General features: G+C 42.2%; 1 protein-coding gene across 1 annotated transcript in view; it reads right to left on the bottom strand.

Annotated features, from left to right (window-relative positions):
* Positions 1-6,695, bottom strand: part of SYNPR (synaptoporin) — a 356,819-nt gene extending 350,124 nt beyond the window's left edge. The window contains exons 1-2 of the mRNA XM_068253787.1: positions 6,488-6,695; positions 6,311-6,376 (exon numbers count right to left, since the gene is read on the bottom strand). Of these exons, the coding sequence (XP_068109888.1) occupies positions 6,311-6,376; positions 6,488-6,505 (84 nt within the window). The 5' untranslated portion in view covers positions 6,506-6,695. The remainder of the gene's footprint in view (positions 1-6,310; positions 6,377-6,487) is intronic.
* Between the last annotated feature and the right edge of the window lie 6,387 nt (positions 6,696-13,082).

The raw sequence follows: 13,082 nt of genomic DNA, 5'->3' as shown, positions 1-13,082 counted from the left end.
CCTCTCTTCCATTTCACCTGTCTTGTTCCTCTCTGCCACCCCTCTCTCCCCCACCTCTCTTGCTCTTCCAGATCCCTCTACCTGCCCACCTCACTGACTCTCTTTCTTCTGCATCTTGCTCCATCTTGGTGTATCTGTATGCCTCTTGCCTTTTTGTTTTCTCCACATTCCTCTGCACCTTTTTCTTTCTGTCTTGACTTACTGTCTTTCCTTTTTTTACTGTCCCCTTTCTTCTCCATGCATTATAACCTGGCATAGCATTATTTGTGTATTCCACTTCTCTCTTATACTCCTCAAAATATGACAGTACAGACAACCTGCAGCTATTTTAATGTTACATTACCTAAATCAGTGGCTATGGTAACCTATAAGCCATGCAATTAGACTTGGCCACATTCCTTCAAAGGCCACACAGCCCATAATCTAGGAAAAGCTGGTGCCCAAGGGGAGATACTGGATACAGAAGAGAAAGCTACTGCAGGATACAAATGGAAAAGGTGGGCTGCAAATGTGAGGCCGCAGAAAGTATGGGGGCCTGAAAACAGAAGAAAGGAGTTCCTGCCTGTGGTAGAAGCAATTTCTGCCCATGGAGGCTGCATTTGGAAGAGGGGGATGCACATGGAATGGGAAGGGGACTGCTACACATGCATGAGAGGATACACACAGGGCTGGGGCTTCCATAGAGGCAAAGGGGGCAATTTCCCCAGGTTCCTAGAGTCTGTGGGGGCCCCCAAGGTTCCCCTACAGCTATGTTACCCCATGACAGAGGGGATGCTGTGTGCTTACTCTGTATAGGAAAAGGAGGAGGTGAATAATGAGAGCCCCAAAAATGTTTTTAGGGGCCATATGATGAACACCTAATGATATTGTGAGAATTGAGGGGGTGGTATTGGATCAGGCATAGCAGCTGCTTTAGGGGCCCTGGCATGATTTGGTTGGAAGGGGGGGCATCAGTGGCCCCCCAAGTTACTTTTGGTCCCAATGTAGCTAGAACTGGCCCTGGATACACATATAATTGAGGGGTAGGTGTTACAAATGGTAGCTGGACATGGGAGACAGACTGTAGAACACAGTAGGGGGCTTCAGTAGATAGAGATATGGTTAAGGGGGTGGGGAGGGGCACATGTACGAGGGGAAAGGACAAGCCTAGAGGGATAAACAGTATATATCTGGCCCTGATCAGATTAAGGGCTCTTTCACACTAAGACGTTGCGTTTGATGCGACGTTAAGGTCGCATAACTTGCCCCTAACGCATCGCATGTTAGTTTTGAAGTTGGACGTTAGTTTGAACTGGGTTATGCGTCTCTTGATGCGTACTTTTCGTCGCATACTGATAGAACGAAAACGGCGCATGCGTCACATTTTTTAAAAAAAATTAAAACATTACTGAGCATGTGCAAACAGTCCAACGTAGCTAATAATGCAGACAACGCACAGCATGCAGCACTTTCTAAATATTGCTACATGTTACACACAACGCAACATGAGCACTGTGACTGTAACACATACTTTGTGCTACTGTGCGTTAGTCTGCGTTATTACTTTCTATAACATGCGACTTTAACGTCGCACTGTGAAAGCAGCCTTAGATGCCAAATGCAGAAAAAACATTTGTAATTAATATTTGTTTCTGCAACTATAGCTATACACCTGTGCATCTATGGACTTTATGTACTGTATGCTTGATCTCATTGTGAATTGTTATGTCCACTCATTTCCAGGATGATGACTCAATCTAGTCTAGTCAGGTGGAATTCTCCAGGTCTGAATGATGTTGTAAGCAAATAACTAAAGGTATGCTAAGGTGCTTAAATAGAGGCGGTAAACCTTCTGATTTTGGACAAACAGCATGCTAATTTGCACTACATTGAGAAATCCCTATCTGTGCAAGTGTATGCCACTACTGTGCTACTTAAAGTGTACCTGAGATGAAGAACACCTCAGATTTTATACTTACCTGGGATGTTCTCCTTACCCTGTAGTCCACCTGGTTGCTCGGATTCTGTTCGGTCCCATCCGCTCTCCAGCACGATAAATACCCTGACTGACCAGAAGTAGACCATTCTGAGAATGCGCAGCTCACCAAGACTGTACCTGCGTTTGTGCATTACAATCCTGGCCACAAGAGCCCGTTGAAGGGGCGCATGCGGCCAGGACAGGCCTAGCTGGATCGCAAGCCTCAAAGCGGTGCATCAAGAGGAGACTGGATGAAATTTGAGGGACCAGATGGACTACAGGTGGCTGTAGGAAGCCCCAGGTAAGTATAAAACCTGAAATGTTCTGTACCTCAGGTTTGCTTTAAAAGGAATCTGGAATGAAAAAATGCAGAGGCTGCCATCTTCATTTTCTAATAAACAATGCTAGTTGCCTGACTTCTGTGCTGATGTTCTGCCTCTTTAGCTTTAGATCACTGGCCCAGAATGAGCATGCAGATGAGATGCTTTGACTCTGGTTTGACTCCATTGGCTGCCTGCTTGTTGCAGGCCTGTGACTCAAAAACAAATAAAGCTAAATGCTCAACAAACATCACAGCCAGAGGTTTTCACCTTATTGACTAGAGCAATTTTGACATTTCAGCTATGTCCTTATTAATTCAGCAATATCTTTATCACTACTTATGACACCTAAGTAATATATGTATGCATTTTACAAAACAAATTAGACTGTCTCTGGACGGTATTTTATTTTTAAAGATTAAATTTATTTCCTGTGAATTTTAAAGTGAAAATAAATAAATAAATAAATAAATAAAAAATACCCCATTTCTCACCCGTTTTAGTTTTAAGGCTTAAAGTGCGTAACCAAGCATAATGACTGACACCTTCAATGATCGTGCATCCATTGTTAGGGTGACAGTTTGAGACACAATCACTGTGAATACACAGCTCTCAGCTGTACTGTTCAATGGAGAGGGGAGGAGGAATAAAAGAGTGGCGTACAATAGAGTGACGGTGGGCAGGGTAGCTGCAAGTTTGTTGATGTTGCTTAGAGATTTGGCATCCACATGTTAGATTCTCATCTGAGATTGCTGTCTGGCCTAGTTTTCTCAGGTTGCTCACCTTCGGCTCAGGCCTCATCAAATGCAGCCACATTGAACAAGTTCCCAGGTGCTGTAACTCTAACGTATTATTAAAAATTACTTTTCCGCCTAAGTCAGCATTGAACTTTAATTTCTTAGATAGTTCAAATTATGCTTTCCTGTAGTCGTGACAGAAACACATGTTGGTTGGAAATGCTTATTTTTCTGCTTGTGTGATTAGATTATGGATAAACCCCTAGCAAGCCCTGGCCAAATCCTTAGATATTCCACAGTGAGTGTTTCATTCCCATAGCAAGGTACAATACCGATTGAAACGGATGCAAAAATGTAAAAGTTCTGTTCCCAACCCTGATCTGATTCTGCTCAGATAATCCCAGTTACTGTCCTCTCACCAGCTGTCTGTAATGACTGGTCTCACACTCTCAGACAAGACTTACCCACAAACACACAAGTTGCTTTCCTCTCTGTTAAAGTTACACCAGACAGCTACTTGTTGTGGAGCACAACAGAGTATGATGATGTCATCATTTCACCCTCTACCTCACACTTGCTCAAAAGAAGCTCTGTCAAATTAACTACATGAAAGGTGCAGTTGCCCTTATCATCATTCCATACAGCAAAGAGTGGATCAGGTCATTTGGGGATCAGCAATCACCAACGCCAATACATAGTAGCGGTAATCCATCGACCAGAAGGTGAGTTGGGTGCCCAATGCAGTACTACTAAACCAAATACTACCTAGGCAAGTGAAAGAGAAGCTGATTGTCTAGTTTATAGATGATTGGCTGAAAATAGCAATTGTTTGGTGCCGGGGGAGGTGTGTGTGTGTGTGTGTGTGTAGGGGGGGGGGGGTTGGTTAGTGTTTAGCACTTGGAAGGGGGGATTGGTGTTGGACATTAGGTGTGTGTGTGTGTGTGTGTGGGGGGGGGGGGGCGTTTGGTTTTAGGCACTAGGAAAGGATGGTTCCTGGAAGAATAGGTTGTGGGTAAGTGCATAATAAAATATCGTTAATGTAAATGACCAATATTGGTACTAGTGGCACCACCCAGCGTCCAACTCACGCGGGCAGCACGTACTGGCAAGGGGGGTTGTATGTGAACTATGAAGCCTGAAGAGCTTAGCTAGGCTTGACAGGGACAGGCATTTTAGCTGAACAATGACAAGATAGAGGAACAGTATGCATTCCTAGGACACATTGGCCTCAATTCACTAAGCTATATCAAACACTTTATCAAACGTTTGATAATTTACCTAATTCAAAATCTAATTTTGAATTCACTAAGGTATTATAGATTTATTGAACATTTTATCTATAAAAATTTCCATAAATCTATAACACCTTAGTGAATTCAAAATTAGATTTTACTCATGAGGTAAATTATCAAACGTTTGATAAAGTGTTTGATAAATCTTAGTGAATTGAGGCCATTGAGGAGAAGTGTGCACTAACTGGTCCAGAAAAAAATTCCCTCAGCCCCTAACTTTTCATACATTTCCAAGAGAGCTAAAACTCTAGTAAATTATATGCCTTTGAGGGTATAAAAAACATCACTGCCTGGAGAATTGTCACTATTGTCACTAATGGCCCCTTTATGGGGAGAGGGAGCCAGGACTACTAACTACTACTAATCTTCCCTTCCTCCAATAAAGGCTTTCATTCTTCAGAACAGGAGTTTTTGTGGCTACACTTGTTATGGGTGTGAAGAGCATAATGGGCAAACTTTTTTTATGACCCTTGCAAGATGGGCTCCCAGGCTGTAAGGGTCACCAAGAAGAAGCAGGGCACCATCAAAGTTTTGCTGGCATGTCCCATGATTTGTAGTTAAGTCCGTGGGAGGAGCCTGCATAATAGGACACAGTGCAGGCTCCCAGAGCAAAGCACATTGTGAACTTATAAAGTGTTATTTATGAGTCAATTCACTGGGATGGGATTTTCACTGAAAATCTAATCCACCGCAAAACACGATTGTGGCAAAACAATCCAGTCATCAGTATAAATGGCCAATCAGAGGATTATAATTCCACCTGCCTTCAATTTTCGCATTGTATGCAGCTTGAAATTAGACCAATCAAAGGCACTTCCTGCCATCTTGACTGGCCCAATAGGCTACATACAATTTTTATTAAATTTGAATGCAAGCCTGAATTATTTGCATCACATTTAACATCTCTTCCTAACACTAGTCAGAAAGTATAAACCCTGTTTAGTTAGGCTCTCTTGGAAGCTGACCAGTGAAGCTGAACCTATCATGTGACTGTCCTGGAACTAAATGGAGGACTAAATTCACTGAATGCCAGCTACTATGAGAGTCCAGTCGCACAGGTGCTATGCTACCCGATAGAGTGTGTTTAACAAATACACCAATTATAATTTGACGCGTTTACTAAGTGCTGCACAGGAAGACAACCTGCTATTAGCCACGATGGTAACCGCGCATTTCACCGCTGAACAGGAAAACAAGCTGACCGCGGTAGGCATTGGGCGGCTCCGCTGAAACATTAACGGTCTGTTAACAAGGGTTTAATACTTTTTTTTTTAATGTAATTAAATAGGCCTCTGATGTGCCTGTGAATGATGTAGCCTATGTTTAATTGTAAGCACAGCATACGTTTTATGTTGGGGGGAAAAATATTGTTTAGTGGTCTGATGAATATTTCCCACAGTCTGACCAATGTCTATTTCATGTAACCAAAGAGGTTAAAAAAGGTTCTGCAGCATCTTTGGTGTCCCCCACACCAGCCCCTCACCCTATAAAATTTGTTCCCCCCCAAAGACACCTGTCTGTGCTGTCAGAGAAAGCTCAACTGGGATGACGTCATGTATAGATGTATACATTGCAATGCATGGCATCTCCAAAGCCAATTTCTCCTTCTGTATTGTCACAGCCTATTCCGAGCAGAAAGTGTCAGTTTTGCTCGACATAAAAGTAGCTTAAGTCATCTATCCTAACACACATCAAAAGAACGGGAGCTATTTTCCCAATCGACAAAGCAGCGTAAAGTAGGCACACATGCTAACAAAAACAGCTCGTACTTAGATGTACACAATCCATACAGCTACAATGGATGACAGCTCTCAGACTCCTGCTCATGGTAAACAACCTGTGTCTATAGAAGATGTCACTTTGTGCTTCACCTTACAGAAGAGAACGAAACACTAAGCAATTGTGACAGCAGAAGCAGAGCTCAAAAATAACCCCCTGTGGTTCAAGGGGGCTACAGGGATCTAAATATACATAAAAGGGGGGATGTTTTACGGATAAACTCACCCATTCCAAGATCCGAAGGAAAGTCAGAGGCTCCTTTACTATTCGGAAAGACCCCGATGCCATAAGCTTTAGAAATGGAGGAAAATATGCACAATTAGTTGCTATTTAAACACACTTTGCATTCTAAAGACACAGGGAAGCACCAACAGCTAGCGATAGTGAAAGATGGACCCTTACCTGGTCAAATATGTCCATTCTCTCTCAACTCCCGGGAAATAAGTTTAAATGTTCCTATTACAATGGCACCCACTCAGCGGCTTCAACAATACAGGCACAGAAAGGCAGTGCTCATAGCACACTTTTATTCCAACACAGCCAGCAAGACAGCGAGAGTGAATGGAGAAATTCAGACATCCCTCTGGGTCCTAGAGTAAGCTGTGTCAGCTGGGAAGCTGGAGGAATGGAAAGCCATCCTCCTCAGTATTTGGGAAAAGGAAAAATCGCGAGGGCAGTTAGTATTTGGGCCGCAAATAATTCATAAGCTCAAAAGCAATCTGTCCTCATCAAAAGAGCATATGGGCATGCAACATTGTATTCATTAGATAAACTGACATGTTTCTTTTTACTGAGCCTGTCAGTGCTCAGATAAACATAAAAATGTGATATACACTTTTGACGCATCCATGTTGAATATTTATCTCCAGCTTATAGAAAATTGGTAACACGAGACAGATGTAAAGTGTAACTCCACTTATGTTAAAACAGGATACTGCATAGGTCATTGATAACCCGTTTTTTTAATGTATTGTTAGTAAAATTACCTTTCTAAAAGCGTATACATACTCTGTACTAACACACACAATCTGAAGCTCTGCCCAATATACGGTATACTGATCTTGTCTGTCCAAGCAGAATTTATAAGGCAGCAGGACTGTACACAACCATATAGAAGCCACGCTGGGTAAGCTCCCAAACGTGGACAGATATATTCTATATACAAGAAATCATCCAAAGTGACTTTGTGTGAAGTTTGACAAAACATACTGAACTAACTTTGGGATGTGCTTTAAAACCAGGTCACCACTATGGAGTTTTTACCCTCATACCTCCCAACTTTTTGAGATAAGAAAAAGGGATACTTTAAAGGTGGCCATACACTGGTCGATTTGCCATCAGATTCGACCAACAGATAGATCCCTCTCTGATCGAATCTGATCAGAGAGGGATCGTATTATGGCCACCTTACTGCAAACAGATTGTGAATCACAATCTGTGGAGCTGCCGCTGCTGCCGACCCCCCCCGCATACATTACCTGTTCCGGCCGGCGCTAGTACATTGGTCCGCTGTCTTCTTCTCCGCTCTGGACCGTTCCTGCAGCTACTGAACTTCCTGTCCAGGGGAAGTTTAAACAGTAGAGGGCGCTCTACTGACAGCGGACCAGGGGACTCGCTCCGGCGGAGCAGGTAATGTACACCCGCTGTATTGCGTCGGTCGTCGGGCATTCGAATGCTGCTATCGACGCACACCCGACCCGCCCGCGATCGAGAAAAATCTTCCGCACGGACGGATCAACGGGAATCGACGGGAACGATCAATTTCGGACAGAAATCGGTCGTTCTGTCAGCGGTGTGCGCGGCGATTTCACAGCCGATTTGATCACTGTGATCGGATCGGCTGTATATCGGCGGGAAAATCGTTAGGTGTATGGGCCCCTTAAGACAGGCCCGTAACACTCCTCGAACCACATCCCTCGCCATGCATATCACAAAGTATTCAGAACCAAAATTTTATCCACATTGGTCCTTTCTATCATCAATAGTTCTCTTTAGTTTAAACATTTGAAAATAAGAAATATTTCAATTTAATTCATGGGAATAAAGCTTAGAGTAATTCAGGAGAAAAATACATATATTTACACAAAGGGACAAAATGGGAACAAAGAGGGACAGAGGGAGTTGGTTCCCAAAGAGAGACAGTTGAGAGCTATGTACCCTTACAGACTAGAGCAATTTTCACCTGTCAGTGCTCCTTCCTTTCATTCACCAATTACTTTATCACTACTTAGCACTCCTAAATGATCTATACCTTGTTTTTTTCCACCACAAATGAGACTTTTTGGGAGTGCTATTTTTTTTCTTTGTTTACTTTCTATTCATTTTAAAGGGAAAACAAGGTAAGAATGAAAAAATACACAATTTCTTCAATTCCATCCTCTATAGTTTTAAAATAAACAATGCTACTGCAAGTAAAACCCACACATTTTCCCATTTGTCCTGGTTATTAAATTAAAATTAATTTTTTTTGTACCCAATCAATAATTACAAGCTTTCATTTGCCCAAATAACAGTAATATAGCCTCATGACATATATAGTAAAAAAAAAAAAAAACTGACTCCCTAACGTAACTAGTTATGTTTTTTTTAAATGCTGTCAGTTTTTCTTTTTTTCTTTTGATAACTATAGGGTGAAGGAGGGTTTAATTTAACGTATTTTATTTAATTTATATAGTGTAAAATATAGTGTAAAATGTGTAATTTTTTGCCACTAGATGTCCCCACACACACTATTCTGTGTGTTGTTATAGAAAAGATCATTGGCTTCTCATTGAAGCCATGACCTTTTCCTTGCAGCCACTTTGATTGGCTCAGGAACACATGTTCTCGCTCACCATATGAAAGATGTGTCAGACTCGGCGGGTGCATATGGCAGGAGTATGCGACGTATTAAAATGTCCATTTGTCGTTAACAGGGGCAAACAGGAAGTTTTAATACCATCAGCGGTCCTTTAGTGGTTAAACATGAATCTTAGAAAAAAAATGTATGTGTTTAAAGATTTTGACACGTTCCAATATTTGCATGATCAAGACGGGCATGACATGCTGAGTCAGCTCTTGGTGGTTTCTCATTGATTATCCCTGGACTAATTCACCAGCTATTGTTTTTGGATTGATGTCTGTAGTGCACTCAATTTCTGACTGAAAGCTGTACTGACGTATACCACCTACATAATAATAACCATTCATACTGTTGATTTATTAAACTTTGCTGACATCCTCTGACTCTTGAGTAATAATGTACCACAGTATGGTCCTAGCTATCATGTGATACAGGCCTTGAATGGCTGCATGATATTTTTTGACACATTTATATATGGTGTTATTCAGACTATTTTATCATTTTATGCATTCAATAAAAGGTGTGTTTTTAAGGTTGTGCGACATACTGTATTTGTGGATGCAGCTAACCTCTTTATTGCATGTTTTTTTCCTCTAATTAGTCCAGAAAATAGGCTTATTCCCATCTGTTGATTTGTACAGGAGTTAATGATATCAGGCTAACTTATCATATGTATTGCTATATACTGTACATCTATACATAACATACATTGGATAGATCAACTGATATGGTTTTAGATAGTTAAAATAAAATGACACTTGAAAAATCACACACTGTATTGCTTAAAAGGACTCACAAGGCAATGAAAAAAAGCAGTTTTACATACGTGGAGATTCTTCCAGCCCCTAGAAGTCATTTGGGTCCCTCGGCGCAGCTCCGGTCCTCTCTGGGGTCCCCCTGGTAGCCTGTAAGGATCACTGATCCCCGATGGGTCAGTGCCTTCTGCATATGCGCAGGTGCGTGCGAGCACCCGCACGTGTATGCACCCACAGCGTCGGGATTGTACTGCACCTGAACAGTAGATGACGTGGGCGCATACAGGTTCGGGCGCTTGCACGTGCCCATGCATGCACAGACGGCGCCTATTCATTGAGAGTCGGCAATCCTTACAGGCTGCCAGTAGAACCCCAGAGAGGACTGGAGCTGCGCCGAAACACCCAAATGACTTCTAGGGGCCGGAAGAAGCTCCACGTAAGTAAAACTGCATTTTTTTTCTGGCCTCGTAAGTCCTTTAACCACTTCAGCCTTCAGTCGTGTTTCACTTTATGCATCCGAGCAATTTTCACCTCCCATTCATTTGCCAATAGCTTTATCACTACTTATCACAATGAATTAATCTATGTCTTGTTTTGTCCGCCACTAATTAGGCTTTCTTTGGGTGGTACATTTTTCTAAGAGCTACTTTACTGTAAATGCATTTTAACAGGAAGAATAAGAAAAAAAAACGGAAAAAATTCATTATTTCTCCGTTTTCGGCCATTATAGTTTTAAAATAATACATGCCTCCATAATTAAAACCCACGTATTGTATTTGCCTAATAGTCCCAGGTATTACACCATATTTTATTTGGAAATAAAAGTGTATTTTTTCTGTTTTGCATCCATCACTATTTACAAGCTTATAATAAAAAAATAGAAATATTTCATCTTTACACAGATATTTAAAAAGTTTAGACTTTTAGGTAAATATTTACTTTTTTATTATAATGTTTTTGTTTTTTTTATTAAACATTTTATTTGAATATTTTTGGGAGAGTGGGATGTAAATAGTATTTGTTTAATGTAAATATTTGTTTATTTTTTTTTTACATGTAGATGTAGTTTTACTATTTGGCCACAAGATGGCAACCATGAGTTTGTTTACATGACGTCACTCTAAGCGTATCATGTACGCTTAGAAGGACGTAGGGGGGATGAACGAGGCAGAAAGATCGAGGCTTCCGAGAGAAGCAGTCGCTTTTTCTGCTGGGGAAAGGGGTCAATGATCGGGCACCTTGTCCCGATTCATTGATCCCTGGACTAAAGAACGCATACACGTGCGCGATCGGCCGCAGGAGCGCACATGGCCTTCTAGACGTAGCCTCTACGTCTAGAAGGCTTAGATGGTTAAGCCACACCAATAATACGAGACTGGAGAAAATGATGTGCAGAGGAGAGCCAAGCAGGATACAATAAGGGCTTTTACACTACATTTTTAATGATTGTTTTCACGTGCCTGTTTTTGACACATATCAAGCAGTCCATACAGGGGCGTAACTAGAGGGGAGCAGCCCCTGCAACCGCAGGGTGGCCCAGAGCTGTAAGGCCCAGGGTTGTGGAGTTGGGAAAAAAATATTAAAGTTCAGCTCAAACTCCTCAGTTTCTGATTCAGAAATAGAATCAGAATCGCATTTATTTCGCCAAGCACGACTGGGTCGTGCCCAGAATTGGGCTTGGCACATGAATACAGGGCATATGTATAGAAACATAAGAGACAAACAGAGCATAGAACATAGTAGACAACACTTCATCTCAAAAACATACATAATACTTTTCCAAATACATCTGCCATGTGGTTTGCAGGCACGAAGTCAACATGGGGGGCCTACAGGGGCAGAGCATGTGCAGAGTTTATAGAGTTTAGTGAAATTACAGCTGAGGGGAAGAAGCTGTTTTGTGTCTCGTGGTCTTTGTGGAGATGGACCGGTACTTCCGACCCAAGGGGTGCTGGTTGAAAAACTGGTGGACAGGGTGGGAGGGATCCTTGGCGATCTTCAAAGCTCTGGAGCGTAGTCTGGCATTATAGAGGGAGTCTAGAGCAGGGAGTGTGTCCCCGATGATTCTTTCCGCTGACCTGATGACCCTCTGTAATTTGCGTCTGTCGTCTTCGGTGGAGCCAGCATACCAGACAGTGATGGAAGAACAGAGGACGGATTCGATGGTTGCGGTATAGACGTTCGCCAGGAGTTTCCGTGACATGCCGAACTTCTTCAGTTGGCGGAGGAAGTAAAGCCTCTGCTGGGCTTTCCTCTGGGTGGAGATTCCACCGACTCCCACTCTTCGACTCCTCTAATTTGCATATAATGATCTTATTGATTGCAAACAAGTAGTTTGACCCGGCACTCTGAATGGAGACAAGCGTGCTTTAGCTGATTAGAACTTGTTGCTCAGCAAGTTCAAAAGTAGCAAAAAGAAGATATCAGCAGCACCGCTACAGTGAAAAAGATAGCTCTTTTATTTATTCAGTAAAATCATGTAGCAAAAATAGAGTTGAAGGCAACTACAGCCCGCTGTTTCGAAGCGACATGCTTCTTCTTCAAGTTGCAAGCTCATAATCTTATTGATTGAAAATATGTAACACACAATACATCTCATCACTACCAAAGCTTAGGAATTTTAAAGCTACAGGGAGTGCAGAATTATTAGGCAAATGAGTATTTTGACCACATCATCCTCTTTATGCATGTTGTCTTACTCCAAGCTGTATAGGCTCGAAAGCCTACTACCAATTAAGCATATTAGGTGATGTGCATCTCTGTAATGAGAAGGGGTGTGGTCTAATGACATCAACACCCTATATCAGGTGTGCATAATTATTAGGCAACTTCCTTTCCTTTGGCAAAATGGGTCAAAAGAAGGACTTGACAGGCTCAGAAACGTCAAGAATAGTGAGATATCTTGCAGAGGGATGCAGCACTCTTAAAATTGCAAAGCTTCTGAAGCGTGATCATCGAACAATCAAGTGTTTCATTCAAAATAGTCAACAGGGTCGCAAGAAGCGTGTGGAAAAACCAAGGCGCAAAATAACTGCCCATGAACTGAGAAAAGTCAAGCATGCAGCTGCCAAGATGTTTGGCCATATTTCAGAGCTGCAACATCATTGTAGTGCCCAAAAGCACAAGGTGTGCAATACTCAGAGACATGGCCAAGGTAAGAAAGGCTGAAAGACGACCACCACTGAACAAGACACACAAGCTGAAACGTCAAGACTGGGCCAAGAAATATCTCAAGACTGATTTTTCTAAGGTTTTATGGACTGATGAAATGAGAGTGAGTCTTGATGGGCCAGATGGATGGGCCCGTGGCTGGATTAGTAAAGGGCAGAGAGCTCCAGTCCGACTCAGACGCCAGCAAGGTGGAGGTGGAGTACTGGTTTGGGCTGGTATCATCAAAGAT

The sequence above is a fragment of the Hyperolius riggenbachi genome, chromosome 9, assembly GCF_040937935.1.
Source record: "Hyperolius riggenbachi isolate aHypRig1 chromosome 9, aHypRig1.pri, whole genome shotgun sequence".
NCBI classification, from domain to species: Eukaryota; Metazoa; Chordata; class Amphibia; order Anura; family Hyperoliidae; genus Hyperolius; species Hyperolius riggenbachi.
The sequence above is the reverse complement of the archived record's forward strand: the minus strand, read 5'-3'. Positions and strand labels throughout refer to the sequence as shown.